The sequence below is a fragment of the Ischnura elegans genome, chromosome X (genome assembly GCF_921293095.1).
Source record: "Ischnura elegans chromosome X, ioIscEleg1.1, whole genome shotgun sequence".
Classification (NCBI taxonomy): domain Eukaryota; kingdom Metazoa; phylum Arthropoda; class Insecta; order Odonata; family Coenagrionidae; genus Ischnura; species Ischnura elegans.
Genome location: NC_060259.1, coordinates 44,370,573 through 44,387,143, shown reverse-complemented (window position 1 = coordinate 44,387,143; position 16,571 = coordinate 44,370,573). Strand labels below are relative to the sequence as shown.

The following is a 16,571-nucleotide window of genomic DNA, read 5'->3' as shown; positions in this document are numbered from 1 at the left end:
TTATGCTATATGTTTCACGCTGCAAATGTAGATTTCGTGTAGTTGTTAAATGTACACACTTCAGGACTTATCTCTCCCAGAATTTCGAGTGCAAAGTAACTGTATGGTATTCTACAGGGTACTACAGGGCATAGCTGTATAAGAGGGAGGAAAGTCCCCCCTCTGGGATTTTTTCCGTATTTAAGGCATCTGATTTGGGATCAAAAAGGACTAACCTCCCCACACTTCCAATCCGCTAGAGGCCAACTAGCTCGAAAATCCAAATTTCTCTGTTTTCTTTAGATATCTCGGACAAAAAAGCATATTTTTAATGCGGTTTTCGGCATTTGAAAGATTTTTGAATGGAGCAGATTTATAATGTGCGCTCCGACAATTATTTTAAAGAATTTTCAGTGGCACAAGGAGAAATCCCGCAAACAGCATTCAAAATATGCTTTCTTGTCCGAGATACCTAAAAAACAGAGAAAAAAGGATTTTCGATCAAATGGACCTCCAGCGGGCTGGAACTGTGGGGAGGTTAGTCCTTTTTGATCCCAAATCAGATGCCTTAAGTGGGAAAAAAATCCTGGGCAGGGGACTTTTCACCCTCTTCGGTCCAGCGCACACGCAGCGACAAATTTGTGACTACAGTTGGAAATCAGTTGCGTCTGCAACCAGTTTCCAACTAAAACATAACTTCTGTTTGCACACGGGTGTGCTGTAATAGGGCTGGTTATGAATCAGTGGAGTGTTTATTTAGCACGGTACGTGTTGGTTTTAAGGCCTTGGCTTGGCTGTGTGCGCTTACTATGTCCGACTCAGACGAAGAAGACGTTGTTAACTATTATCAATACCGAAAACGATATAAAGTTAATAGTTGTACAGAACTATACGCTTCTTCTCTGCTCTAACTAGCTTCATATTGAGTTCTTGATCACTAATGTTGAGATTGACACCATACGGCTGTCAAAACACTGGCAAGACATTGCGTGGTCTCGCGCAATTGAAGTCTGCAAATTTAACCGCGGGCCCACAATTGTATGTGACTGGTTTCAGATTGGTTTGGGATCGTTAAAAACCAGTCGCGTCGTGTGCCTCTCCCAAATCCAATGCATTTTCGTGGTCATAAGACAGTTGCGCATTCAACTGGTTTGCAACTGTAGTTGCAGAACAGTCGCATCGTGCGCGCTGCGCCTTATACAGCTATGCCCTTTCTGCTTGAGGCTTTCGCAGCGCTGGTTTGCAGTTCTCTTCCATGGTTTCCGGGTTAGCTGCGTCGAAGTTGATTTCTGATAACGTTTCGTGGCCTATAATGTCCACATCTTCAGATCAGGTCAGAGTGACGATACATGGAAATGGCCCTCAATATGTATCATCCTCAGGATGGCCTACCAGTGATGCAACCTATTAACGTCGAGGACCTCCATTTGGCGCGCTTATGCAAATTAGTCTTTTCCAAGTTGCGTTAAGCCTCTGCCCAACATCAATATTGAAAATCTGTAAGTTTTTCAATCTTAATACCTCCCGAATGATGCGTGGGAAATAATGTTTCTCTTTGGCAAGGCCTTTTGCTTTTTCAATTATAATTTGATAACCGGGATCAGTGAAAGCATGTTCCACAACTGCCAATTGCTCACAGCATTTATTTTTGAGAGCCCTGTTTTGCGGTCACTGGGTGGGTAACCCTGAGGGTGATAATTAAATAGAGGGTCATTTCAATCTTCCGGAACTCAGACCTGATCTGAAGATGTGGCCAGCATAGCCCACGAAACGTCATCCGAAATCAACTTCGACGCAGCTAACCCGGGAACCATGGAGTGAACTCTCGAATTCATTTTCACGCTGGACTGTTAAAGAGAATCAATGGGCTTAGCGAAGAAGTGGGAAAGGGCAAGGCTAGTAATCGAACCGGAATGAATACGTTTAGTTTCCACCAAGTGTGAAACGAAAGGCCTCCTTCAGATTTGATTTTCCCCGGGATAACCTCAAAAAAAAAGTGCACGCTAATCTTTCTATTGTTCTATTTATACTTCTGCGTCTACGTTAATGAGTAATTGCCCAAAGCAGAGGCCTAAGTCTATTACAATTCGTTTCCAAAGAACCCGATTTCACCGTCTTCGTCTATTTCAACGCCTACGTCTACGAATTCTATAGTACAAACATTGCAGCTGTTCTTTTTCGGCGTAAAAGCATTATTTTATGCCAAACAAACAGGTTGATGACTCCAGATAAACTGGTGGTAAACGATGAATAATAACCTAAGTAGCCAAGCACAAATAAAAAATAACAAAAAATGACATTTTTATAAAATCACCTTCAGAAATTTTTCAGCTGATGTAAAAAAAGTGCATTGAAGCTAATTTAATTGTTCTGAAATTTGTGCTGGTTAAAGCCAAAACTTCGTACACAAAATTGCACTGACTATGCGATATCAAAGAAGCGAAAGGAATTGAACTTGTTCCATTTGTCGAACGAAAAGGGTACGGAGAGATAATAAAGCGGCCTGTCACAGCACTTTTCTTTTAAGGACCAAGAAAGAGGCAGAACTTGGATAAGAACAAAGATAAACAGTAAAGGTGAAATTTAACCACCAATGCAGCATTGATAACGACAGAGAAAGCGGATTTCCAGGAAATTGAATTAGTACGAATTGAATCCCATCCCTCACATAACCACTAATCTCATCCCCTTTAATAACTGCGTAGACGCATGGTATGATTTGATCACAAATGGAACGCATGTTTAATTTAGCTCATCATACCTAAAAACCGCGAAATGTACGAACATTTGTATGCGATAATCCTATCGAATCGATGCTTTAGCGGAGGCATGGGTACTTGTCCCCCACAGCTGGTGGAAATAAACAACATATATGGAAGTGTATTTCACCAGAATTTTATCCGTAATTGGTGAAATTGTCGCGAGAAATTCAAGTGCAGCATTCCATTTTCCGTTTTTCGAGGCGTAACATACACGATATAATTTGCTATAGTGGCCGATACTTTGTGGAACTCCATTGCAACTGTGAGCAAGCAAGCCTAGCCAAATTCTACTAAATACAATTGCAGTTACGTAAAATAAATTATTAGCACCCATTAAGTTCCCCATTTATGGAGTCAGAGGATACTGCTACTGCTATGATACTGGCTGGTAGCTGTCTGTTCCCGTGGTAAGCGATAGCTCTGAGCGTTCCTTCCCCGATAATGCGCCCATTAGCTTTCGCCGAATTTAACGTAAATAACGATTCCCATATCTGCTTAATCGCCTAAAATACAATCATGTTATTGTTCCATGGAGGGGAGGAAACACCACGCCTAAGACAATAACAAGAAATGAACTTGAATGAATTCTTCTCGGGTTTACAACCGGGTTAGGGTCTGCATATTGTAGGCCGACGTTTCGTTGGGAAACTTTCTCAATATCCTCAGGGCTGATGATGCCGAAGTAAGTAGTATTCCGGTATAATTACACCTCCTTCACCTAGGAGGTCTCTGTTTCGTTCGTATTGTTGCTGGCTTTCCCACTTTTTTTAATTGGAATCGAACAATAAAAAAGGTGGGAAAGCCAACAACAGTACGGATCAATCAGGGACCATCAAGATAAATGAGGAGTGTATATACACCGGTACACTAGTATCACTGAAAAATCCTTCCTTCTATATCAACTTTCACTTCTTCAAACTGCTTTAACGTCCAGGCTGGTGGCATTTATTAACACATTTATTTCAGACACTTAGTAAACAATTTACACTGGCTATTCATGTCATCTTCAATGGGTCTTTAGTATATCTTCGCCTTCTTCTAATCATAGGCTAATAATTAGAAATGAAATGTTTCTTTTTAAATAAAAAAGAATTAATGTAAATTCAACATTAATGTAAATGTTAATCAATATTCGCAGCACCGCATTACTATGCATTGTCAAAATTCAAAAAAATAAAAAAATACTAAATGCAACAAGGTTGGTTTAAGAAAACATAATTAAAATTGGAAAATTATTTTCAAATGTATAATATAAATGTTTCATTCAATACATTGCTGTATTGTTTATAATTTGTGAAAATGTCTTCGTTTTTAAGTTTCCTATTTCACACAAACACCACATTGTACTGTCAACGTTACAAATGCGCCATTTTTAAATGCGTTTGTGAACTGGCTGGTTGGGGTAAGTTTTGTATCACCGGTGGGGCCAATGCTTCGTGCCCTGAAGATGTTGGGAAATTCTCCCAATGAAACGTCGACCTACAACATGCAGACCCTTAGCCCTATTGGTAGCCCGAGAAGTATTCATTCAAGTCATTCAGCGGGAAAAACTCAGATTCTTCATGAAGTGAACTTTCTATCGCAGGCTGACATGTGGATGTCAAACCCGGACGCTTTCATTAGGAGCATGATGCATTTCTTCTCGCCGATTGATGACCGTGCCGAGGTGAGGCCCCCCATTCAAGGCCTCAATCACGCCACCCATTGGCTGCGCGAGACCCTGAAGATCGCACCAAGAGCCGTGCCCAAGATGGAAGGCGACATCCAGTGGCGCCTCCAGAAGCTGGTTGAAACCATGACTGTTCTGACCAAAGGAAAGGTTGCCGAGTGGACCAAGGGTTGGTTATGAAAACTTCGGATCATAATAATGCATACCTATCGAATTGATGAAGTGTTACGTGCACAAAAATATCTAACTTATCAAAAACATGCATTACCTTAAAATGGATTAATTTTGAAAACTTAAATGGAGCCATAATCGATATTGAACCCGCGATAAGTATTTTAACACAATAATATCGTCTTCATTTCTATCCTAAGGTCTGGTAACTAATCCATTTTCATACCCCAAATTTAAGAGAAAAAGCGTTTCAAAATGTTTTAACACTGAAATAACAACTAATCCTCGAAAAATGAAATTATATTAAACTGCTATTATTCCTAGCTTAAACTCCGATATTTGTTCCATACATTCGCCTCGAATGAAATAATCTTCCGTTCCTGTATTAATTTCGTCTAAGCTAATTCCAATCGTCCTTTTAAATTTAATTTACAGCCGCGAAGCAACTTCCAGAAGACCTGAAAAATGGATTAAGCTACCACAAGCAGCACATGTATGGCACTGAGATAGAGTTTTCCACCACAACGGAAACTGGATTCCCCGTATCGTTCAAGGTTTACAACCCTTGGATGCTTCGTGCCACAGGGAAAGCAACTTTAAACCAAGATCAGGCAAAGAGAATCACAGCCGAGATGTCCTTCCTGTAAGTTCAGCAGTATTTGCTGAAAATTTTAATTTTCTTTCTCCTTTGCATCCAAGAACTCATTTGCAGCCTTACGTATAATAAAATAAAACACTTTTTATGTACCACACAATGCAAATTAATACACAGACTCGAGTTTTACGTACTAGTTGAAATTGAAAATGTCTACGGAGTAAGTAGTTAAAATTCGGGCCGGTAAATTAAATTGCACTATGTGTAATGCACGAAATATTTTTATTTTATTTTACGTAAGAATAAGGCACCACCAAGTTGCGTCTGTATTAAAAGCAAAGAAAACATTGTAATACCACATAATAAATAAATAAGTGCAAGGTTTTCATTACCTTTAATTATGTCAAGTAGATTCCATAAAGTCACGCCTGAAACAATTAATTACGTCTGTATTTCTTCAGTTGATTTGCATTTGTTTATGAGAGATAAAACAATTTTAAAGTACATATTTACATCCACCTTAAGCTAATAATGTTACTATCATCAAAATTCATTCATAATAACTTTCCCTTAAATAAGCAATAAAAAAAGTAACGACACAGTGGAAAAAACTGCGGTAGTCATGAATAGAGCGCTTAACGTGGTTGCTAAAGTTAGAGCTACGTGGTCTCGGAGAAATACTGATTTTACAATGGGAAGACGAAGAAATTAAAATTGAACCTAAAAAATTAATTTTTTGTCGCAGCATGGAAATTACTCACCAACTTGAGTCCTAAAGTTGTCAAAAACAAAATTTTCCCTCGAAAAAATACAAACTCACAAATCACGCTTTAACAAGTCACCGGCTTTCCTTCTCGAGGGAAGATAGGTCTCGCGTTTTCTGATACCCCATCGAGGGTCGCCAGCGTAGAAGCAAATACATCAATTTCCGCCATACTTAGGTTTTATCCCTTCATTTAAACAGGTATGGCGAGGAGTTGGACGCCGAGTTGAGCGTGTATACGCCATTTGACGGCGTCGAGCACGTGGCCGCTCACCAGAGTAGTCGCCTGTTTACGCCACCCTCCACCAGAATCACTGGAGCGCGCAACCAAACCGGCGACGCCTACAAAGTGTCCATGTGGCCACTGACCAACTTTGATCGCTCCAAGACTGTGTACAAGGAAATTAACCGGCCTTTCACCATGCAGAGGGATGCCTCCAAGCTAAGCGCCGCCGAAATCGACAGAAATGCCAAGGAAATCCATTTCGAGGACACCACGGGTGTAAGTGAGCCTAAAACTGGCGGATTAACCACTTTACGATGCAATAGCATATGCGTTAGTTGACCCGTTCAAAAGGCACACCCCGTTTAGTTACCCACTTTTTGTCATATTTTGAATGGGAATTCGGAATGTCCGATAAGGTTTTTTGTTTTTTTGGACCAACTTCCAAAGTGATCAGGAAGGGGAGGAGGAAGTGATCGCATCTATGATTTCTCAGAAAATACGGAATAAGAAAGTGATTTATGTATTTCCCCAATGGAAGTTTTTGTTGCATCAATTCGTTATGCATAGCTCATACGTTTCACACACAATCTTCCTCTATTTTTGTCTTTTGGGGGATAACCTTCTGAGCCCCTACTTCGTTAAGAATTCGTTAAGTATTAATGCTCTCAGACCAATGAATAGTAGTGAAACGACCTCCCAAGACGATGGATATAATACGCCCATTAATACATGCATTCAATAGTGTCTCGAAGGTATTAATAAGTAATATTTACGTATTTCACAGCCTATAGCTATGTCAGTAGGTTACCGGTCGTAAAAATAGATTGATCTTAATTGCACCCTTGCACCGTTTACTGGCCTTGATTTTTGGAGCCATAAGAAATTTCATAACACTGTTTGGGTTGTATTTGGGTAGTTAAGAGTATTCAAATAAAATTTTTTCGTAAAAGGTATCCAATAGATCAGATGACTTAAAGAAAGCTCAAGAATTCTCGAAAATGCAAGTTGCAGCTGCATTTATATCATAATTCACCCTTAAGTGTCTCCTCTGAAAAAGTATCCGGCTTTGAAGACAACGCCATATGAATGCATGAAAACGTAAGAAAATTTCGTCAATTTAAATATTAAATAGTGTATATCGTTGTAGTACCTTTATTTGGTCAAGGACAATGATCTAGATAAAGTTTTTTTTCTATCAATAAAACGAATACGTTCAGGGGTAACGATCGGGTGAGGGTTTTTGCCTTTTTCGTAGCTGTGCGATTGTTATCATGGAAACACCACCAGGATGCCGGTATATTCCATTCATAGATTCCAGACATTCCGTCAGGCCGTCACAGATTGTACATTTTAATTAGAAGCATTCTACGTCCGCAACACTCACATTCACGAAAACCTAAACATTAAAACACTTACACAATGCCTGCACGACATCATAAAATCCTTTGCTCACTCGTAAAACAGAACACACAATACTGTACTCCAAATACTGTGGAACTATTACAAAGAAAACCCACACTTCAAATACAATAGGCCGAAAGAAGCAATTATACATCCTACACAATAATGCACACAAAATAGCCAAATAACACAATAACGCCAGATTACACTTAACGACAAAACGTCGATTGCCAGCAACAGCTGAATATCGAGAAAATAACTGCTAATCACAGTTACCAAAGCAGCGTAGCGTAGCGCAACCATTTTCCCTCGCCCTAATCATCTCTGTGATTGGGGTTCAGGATTTATTGCGTTTAGTGGCACAAAAAGAATCCAATAGCTATTATGTATTATTAAGCGACCACTTCACTAAATTTCTGCAAAATATGATATTTTGGTCAATTCGAGATTAGCGGCTTAGATTCATTTGACTTGCCTTTGGTGCTGCATTTGTGAATGGAATATTTAGTTGGGATATGGGTAAATGTTAACGCTTGCCATGTGTCTTTTCTCCTTCTGTAGGGAGAGATGTCGCCCATGTCGTCGCTTACCTTCAAGTTCAACCGTGACCTGGAAACGTCTCCAGTGGGCCAAATGAACTTCAGCCCACAAAATCCCCTCTTCGTAATGGGTCACATGATCCTTTGGCCAAGCCTCGCTGCCTCCACGGTCGAGCTGCAAATGAAGAACTTCGATGAAGTCACTCTGGAGATAGGATTGGGTGAGTCTCCACCAAGACACCCTCCATTTTGCTCGATAATCTATGACTACCAGACCACCCGGCGTGTGCATCTTCTGTTTTACATCCTTGATAACAACTCCTAAATAAAAAAAACTAGCAAGCCACCGGGCGTTGCCCGCGAAGGAGTGCCCAGAGAAATGGGAATATTGGAAGGTGGAATTCATGGTCACATGGCAGGACTTTTAGGTAAAGGAACAAAGTAGGTATGATGATGGTATAATGCAACAGGAAACAATTGAAAAAACCAACTTAATTGTACCGTGTATCAATACATAACCCGCTCCACAACATTGATCATTATGTGTGTCCGTACGTGCGTAGACCTATAACGTCGTGTGAGCTCATACACCAGCAAAAAGATTAGCACCGAGAGGATTAATAATTAGGTGTAGAATCCTTTGAGTTACATTTACCATTTAAGCGTGTCAAAAGGTGCGCCTACCCAGCAGGATATCCAACCACAGAAGTTGTTTGACGTGACATAAAATACGCTAATGAGAAAACGACGCAAAGACGCATCGGATACAAACAAAAGTAGCACTACGGGCTTTGGGAGAATGAAATTAGCTTAAATACTAGCTTTATGTGCAATATGTGCAGCCGTAAGGAAATGCTTAGCGAACAGACAATCAGGGATTCGATAGGAGTCTGAAAGAATTATTGAATTGGTATATAATACTGAGTGATTCAATGACCTTCGATTTTTGTGATTTTTTCGAGGAAATACTCTACTAGTAGGGCTTAGGCGGGAAGAAAGGGTGGACCACATGTTATTTCTTGTAAGACTTGGTGGTCCGAAAACTTCTGAAGACTGGAGACCAGTACTCTAAGTGATTGTTTCTTTCTTGTCGTTTTAGCATAGCCAAGTCAGATTTACAATAGAAAAGGTTCCTTCTAGGCTATCCCCGTCGGAATCTGGTCATTGCATTGAAGCATAAATTCGATATAAATAAGGCATTATAGGTGCAGTTGAATGTAAATCACGCGGACACAATTTATTGGATTCGAAGACTCCGCAAAAGCTGGATGCCTATTTGATGGTGTTGAGATTTTTGAGTGACTTCCCGCATCAGGGAACGAGCTGGCATTGGCAGCGGATTCATTTCGGTTGAAGAGCACCCAAAGCAGAATATCAGATGATATAGAGGTGATAGGTAACTCTTTCGCACGCCTCAGAAATATATTTCCATTAAATCTTTTATATCTTTAATACCTTGTCACGAAAATAAGTGCATAGAGAGAGAGAGAAATGTCAACGAGGAAACATTTGACTTGATCGGGTCATGACCCTATTTACTAAGAAACCATACGAAACAGTTTTCGGACAGGGATAGGACGCTTAATTAGTCAAAGCTATCGGCAAATATTCATGGAATCCTGAAACAAGTCCATATCACGGTGAGTGAATTATCTCAGGTTAAATTTGCGTATAGCATTCACCAGAGGATAACTCCGTTAGAAAGCTCCGACTCAGAGCTTGCGATATCGCACATTTTAAACAATAACCAAACTATTTATGGAGATTTAACAATAATTTTAATAGGAAAAAATATTCAAATCCGTATTGTGTTTTTACATCGCACGATATTCACTTCAATTTCTCAGACCGTACCACGTAATTCATTGAATTCATCACTTCATTATGGATATAAGAGCAATAATGGCAAATTTGCAGACTATAATATCCACAATAAGGATTTTAAACGGAATCATGAACGAAGTCTGTTACATTTACGAGTTTAAATTTGATCACTACTCATGATCTATAAAAATTAACGTACCAAGTGACTTACTCCGTCTATCTGATGGTGACGTAATCTTTGAATTTGATACACGAGAGAATTTAGGCTTGACAGAATAACACTGGTGATATGGGTTCTCAATTTTTCTCATCGCTAAAGGTGATACTGGCCACAAATGGCGTCGTCCGATCTCTTGAATTCAGGGTAAAGATTGTTTACGTCCTCTTAAGTATCGGCGGCCATCAGCGCGCTGCAGCGCATTCGCCCATACACAAAGGAGAGTATAAATAGATATTAGGTCCCTTAAGTGGTTATCCTGAGCAGATAGCCGATGGAAATTTTATTATTACCATTCATTTGATCACCAAACAGCCCTTCTTTTGCCATCCTGCTCCAACAATGCACGTGATGCAGGACCTTTGATTTGTAGGGCCAGCCATTGGTGCAATCTGAGGGTATGTGAAATGTACGATAGTCGGTATTCGAGTAACCATAACGATAAAAGTATCTAATATTAAGTTAAATAATTCGTAAACAGATTTATAAAATATAAATTTATTTTATTTATTATTCGTAAACTGATGCAGGTCACATCCTAAGGCTCTTGAAGTTTGATCACTTGCTAAGTCTCAAGAAAGAAAGCTCATAACCTTTGAAAACAAAGTACTGAGGAAAATATTTAGACCTATTTATGAAGCAGGAGTTTTTAGGTTCAGGAAAAATAGAGAACTGAGGGAGGTTTATAGTGAGTAGGATATAGATGCAAAAATAAAAGGCAAAAGTTTAAGATGGCTGGGTGGCCTCTGAGAATTTTTACCTAATGACCCACCATCTGCCTCAAATTTTGGCGAATGTGTTTTGTCCGCACTTTGAACACTTAAGAACATACTCGTTCTTAAGACTAGTCCAGTTTATACATCTTTTCACCACGTACGAAAATAAAAGACACTTTGCACTTTCAACACTTATTTTAATACTCGGCAACCGGTTTCCTACTGTTCTCCGTCAATCTCAAGCGCAATTGCCTTGCGGTATGAGAGAATTTAGGATTTACATAATAACGCTGGTCATATTGGTTCTCAAATGTTCTAATCGTAAAAGGTGATAATGGCCACAGATTTGAATTATCTTTATTTTAGCATGCAGAACTCCCACAAAGTTGAAACCCTCCATCAACTTCATTTTCACCAAGTTACCGATTGGAAAGAATTTGTTCGCTAATAAGGTTTTTAAATGGCTTTTTTCATGCAGGGCGGGCATCTGCTAATCCTGATGGTATTGATGGTATTCAAATGCACGAGTGGACCGGTCACAATTCAGCTGAAACTGTCGGTGAAAGTGCCTACTCAACACCAACCCCTGTAGGAGATACCACGACGGAGATGCCTTCAACCACTGAGGAACCAACTGAAACCACGACTGACCAAATAATCACGTTGAGCCCGATCGAAGTTCCCATTGAGGCACCAGGACCAGGGAGTCAAGAGCAGCAAATATCCTCTGCTGCCTTCCAAGTGTTCAACATCAACACCGACAGTCCTGTTGGAGAATTCAATGCATCAACAATGGATGTCTTCGGAGCTGCAGACAGTGGCAGCCGTATCCGATATATCCTAGAGAAAAGTCTGACTGGAATTCGAAGTAAGTAAACTCAGCGCTTTAACAATATGGGGCTGTTAGTATTTAGTGACGCTAGAAGAAGCAGCTTCAATGGTTGCGCAATCATCCGATCTTAAATTTCACTGTGGTTATCTCCCAAAATATGCTACTTTGGGCTGGGATATAGATGCGGAAATTGTATCATTACTTAATTGGTAATCGAGCCCAAAAACTGGCGTCTGCTGAAGGCGCAATGCTTATAATGTCAAATATAGCACTGCAGCTATAGCCTTCTCCACCCCCTCTCCAAATACTAATGAGAAGTCCTTGGCCACGTTCACGTGAGCTCATGACGGCAGCATGAGTAGAGAACAAACGGGACGTGCCCTGCTGTTATGTGAAATATTATGTATTTTAACAATAGATGAGCAAATCTTGTGTTATGACAGTTTATGGCTTAAATTTTCACTAAAAGGAGAAAGATAAGAAAGAATTGCGGCATCAAATATTTTCCAAGATGTATTTTTCATTATGCTGTCTACAATGAGTGGTCACGCCTAAATGCCACCTTTCAGAGAAATTTGCAGTTTTTAAGTTCCTACTGATACGATGTCTTGGAGTATTCTACGAATTTTGAGAATTCAAATATTAACGCATGAAATCAATTCGATGTGGTACCGTTGTGGCGCTGTTGCCTGTCTTAGTGTTGCACCTGTTAGTGATTACTAGAGTTTTGCAAAGAAAACCACTGCAGTGGGGAGACAGGAATCAACTGTGGCTTGCCACTGTTTGTCTCCTCTTTTGTAGGCAGGCTGTTTTCGGCCCACTTTTGTGAGTTGTTTTGCCCGTAATGTAACACAATGCCGAGCAAAAGCGCTAAGACCAAGGTGCGTGAAGAGATTCTGCGTCGAACGCCCCAAACCCCATCTCTGTAGAACATGCTACGGTCGAGATAGACCCTAAAGAGTGACTGCACAAAATGCAGACAGACTGACACGCTACAGACTTAATAGCTATATATAAAGAAGAGCGCAGCACATCGATGAATCTGATTGTAAATTTTGAATATCTGCAGGTGGACGGTCTTATGTGGTGGGATTAGAAGCATCTGCTGGAGGGTCTCCACGGAATTCATCAGCAAGTATGTACTTGGGCATGGCTCGGGAGACTGGAGGGCGGTTAACTCGTGTTGCCATCTTCATGAAGAACGCTAACGGAGTAAGTAACTCGCATTATATTAACAAGACAATAGATATTGAGGCGATGAGCTTCCTCCATATGGGTTTTATCAAGGGATTTGGTTTTAATATATTCATCATCATAAGTCAACAATCTTAAGATTAGTTTGACGCAGTTCTTCATTCCTCTCTCCTCTTCGCGAGCCTATTCATAGCGACGTATTTCTTCTGTTTTACATCCTTTATAATCTGTCCCAGCTAACTCATTCGAGGCCATCCTTCGCCCTTCTTCCCTTCCACATGTCCTTCGACGATTGTTTTCACCAAGCTATCGTGTATCATGATATTGGCAACTAAGTTCTGCTTAAGTTTTTGAGAACTTTCTCCCACTCTTCTTAGAAATTTCTCGTTGCTTACACGGTCGATCTATTGTATCTTCATCATCATTCAGTAGCATCTCATTTCTAATGCTTCCACTCTTGACTTCCTTGCCTTTGTCAACGTCAAAGCCTCACTGCCATAGAGAAACATGCTCCATATAGAAATAGAGAAACATTTTTTCATTGGTTTAATAAAAAAGTATAAATTCAGTTGACATGAGCATATAATGAAAGGGTTTATTTTTAACCTTTCACACTGAAAAGGGATGGCCTATTTACTTGATATTGCTCTTATTTCCAAAATTAAATTTTTATTTTTTGACTTCTTTTAGAGTTATAACAAACTTAAAAAATTATCTTTGACTCGTAAAATCATAATTCGTGGAGTGTTTTTGTAAAGCATTTATGTTCAGCCGACGCTTATGAATTTTTGTCTTTATTCAATTCAAGGCTTTGCATGCACGAATCAGAGAAAAATTAGAAGTAGAGAAAAAATGATAGTGCACTCAAATGAAATTTGTAGAATTCCATTTTAAGTTTGGAAAAATAACAACTTTGCTTGCTAAAATTAAACATTCAATCGTCGACTAGTTTCCATACACTGCATCATTTTCAAGATTAGTGTTACTAGTCATGAAAATGGTGCAGTGTATTGAGGCTTGTCTACGATTAAATGCTACAGTATGGAAAGCAAAGTTGTTATTTTTCCTAGCTTATAATGATAGTAATTTGCAGTGTAACATTATTTTGCACACTGAGTATGAAATAATTAAAAAATTCAAAGACTTTAACATTATCATCATCAACAGAATTCATGAATCCTATGATTGGTATGACGCACCTCTCCACTCAGTTTATTATATTACTTATTCTCCACTATTTATTATATATGTATAATAAATTAATTTAAGATTTTCAATGTCATACGAAGACTGTTTCCCTGAAATTTTAGTGTCTTCTTAATTCAGCAGTGCATATTTCTCTTTTCCTCAGACAAGTCTCGGAATGACTCAAGTGTTGAGCTTCCCAGCCACCCCCCTGCTGAGTCTGGAGGAAATGCTGCGCTCAAACCTTAGCTCTCGGCTCTACGTTGACGTCACCAAATCCGGAAGCGATCCTCTTAGCATTAAAGTAAGTATGATCTGACACCTATTTCAGATTAAGTCAACTTTCTGTAGAGAGATTCCGTGGAGCAACATAACTAATTATCAACGAAGATATCGTATTTTCCAAAAAATTTTATTATTAATAATAATAATTCGTCTTTATTTGGCGAGATTGGGAATAGAGTGCCCCATCTTCCATCTAACACTTTTACAGTGTTAAATGTTTTGGCTGACTACTGTTTGAAGAAATGAAAGCGGAAACTGCGCTATGAATAAATAGGCTAACCAATAATATTATCGCTATCAGGGGGAAATTATTTGATAAATAAATTTGTTGATATTTTCCAAATTCAAAATACAGAATTTGTGCGCTGAGGATTTATAAATTATATGATCTCAAATATTGCCCACAATTTTTCACGTGAGTAATTTCTTCACAAGGAGAACAGAGTATCCAACAGTTAATGAAAACTTGCCTCGAAAAAATGAGGGATTAAAATAACCATCGCATACAAGTTCAGCAGCCGAAACTTTGCCACATGCGCACTGCAATATGTGTAACTCTCGCGTTATCATTTAAGACCTCCATAAATTTCTTTCCATCAGTGAAATTATCCTAATATTTTCGGTAAACTTATAACTTATTCTTCTCGTTCATCGGGTGATATATTTTTACGTTTTTTTGGAAACATTTATCTCCCGATGTTTTTTCACTCGACGTTAATTTACTCATCTGTGTTATCCTCACTATTACAAGTTATTCTTTCTCGATAACTTAATCATGAGACCAATATATATTTGCTCCATTCAGTCTCATTCTGGTAAATGTTCTTATTTTTTCTTTGCTAATACTCTATTAACTATCAACGGTGATTTTGATCGGTAATCGATCGGATTTTGAACGATCAACGATAAACAATGGTGATTTTGGGATCGCCCATGTTTTAGTCTATTATTCTACTGAAGCCACTCCGTAAATATTTATAGTATCTCCGTTCTTGTCGAGTTTTCCCATTTATAAGTGTTCACGTGGCTATCGGCGATTTGTTGGGAATTTCACGAAAATATTGGTGAAAATCAGGTATTAAACGGCGGTAATCAAAATGTACTACATAACAACAAATTCAGCAAATTAAGGAACTAATTAAAATACTAACAGGATAGTAAGGAAAGATATAAATTCCTGTTTGGAGTCGATGATTACTCGATACACCTTCCATACTGATGTGTTGTTTCTCCTCGACAGGGTTCTATGGTACGATCTGCGCGTAAGGCAGCTGTTCTCTACAACAAGAGAGAGGCTCACGAGTGCATGGAAAATGGATACAACCTGCAGCCAGAATGCAGAGCCATATTTGAGGAAGCAGGAGCCATTGACCGCTACAACTTCACTCTTTATATGAAGGAAGGAGTAAGTTCATGGTGTAAAATAACAACAAATTTCACTTAACTCTCGTTCAAAACACCATACCTTATCACATCATTATAAACTTTCGGTTGCTGAAGATTCTATGACATCTGCATCTACTAAGTTGAAGGGGTAAGAAATAGTTATAAAAATATTTCAACTCTTCTGTTTCAGTTCAATTCCGCGGCTAATTCCTACGTTCTGAGCGCCTTGAAATACTGGTATTACCCTTACATCACAGAAGTAAGGCCCGATGAAGCGGGTTCCGATGACCAAGCGAGCATTACGGTGGACGTTTGCCGAAGCAACAACTGTGTCAATGGTGTTCTGAGGATGCCGGACAACACCATTCATTTCGATCGAGTACCAACAAACGCTCGCATGACGTCTACCGCCCTCTTGAGCCCACTGACCTTTTCATTCCCAAACATCAAAGTGGGATGTAAGTATGAACTGCGTAACGCCATCGAATATGCAGATATTCTTTCTTATGCCCCTATGCAGCGCGGCAATGGCCCCTTATACTCCATTCCTAGGATGAAGAGAATGTATTCTTGTGTTGTGGTTTGCATCACTTTAGGAATTTCCCTGGTACTTTCAATCGCTAATATCTCGAAAAGAATTGAGCGTTGGCACCTAATAGAAATACACCTCGTGTGCATCCATTTTCTATCTTCTATCCAAATTTTAAAGAGATCTGGTGGACGTTGGAGGACTTCCCTTGAAAGTAATTATTTTAATAACATGCACTAGTAACTGAAAGTCGTGTTGCACAGGGTAGTGCGATGCGAGGTACAAGAATGGGGTGAGG

The 16,571-nt window shown here is 39.3% G+C and overlaps 1 protein-coding gene across 1 annotated transcript in view; it reads left to right on the top strand.

The window, feature by feature from the left end:
- LOC124171932 (vitellogenin-1-like) overlaps positions 1-16,571 on the top strand; it is a 54,648-nt gene that overhangs the window by 27,402 nt on the left and 10,675 nt on the right. Inside the window, exons 12-20 of the mRNA XM_046551368.1 lie at positions 4,327-4,579; positions 5,017-5,224; positions 6,141-6,441; positions 8,128-8,326; positions 11,341-11,730; positions 12,764-12,906; positions 14,240-14,377; positions 15,599-15,763; positions 15,935-16,202. Coding sequence (XP_046407324.1) covers positions 4,327-4,579; positions 5,017-5,224; positions 6,141-6,441; positions 8,128-8,326; positions 11,341-11,730; positions 12,764-12,906; positions 14,240-14,377; positions 15,599-15,763; positions 15,935-16,202 — 2,065 coding nt within the window. The remainder of the gene's footprint in view (positions 1-4,326; positions 4,580-5,016; positions 5,225-6,140; positions 6,442-8,127; positions 8,327-11,340; positions 11,731-12,763; positions 12,907-14,239; positions 14,378-15,598; positions 15,764-15,934; positions 16,203-16,571) is intronic.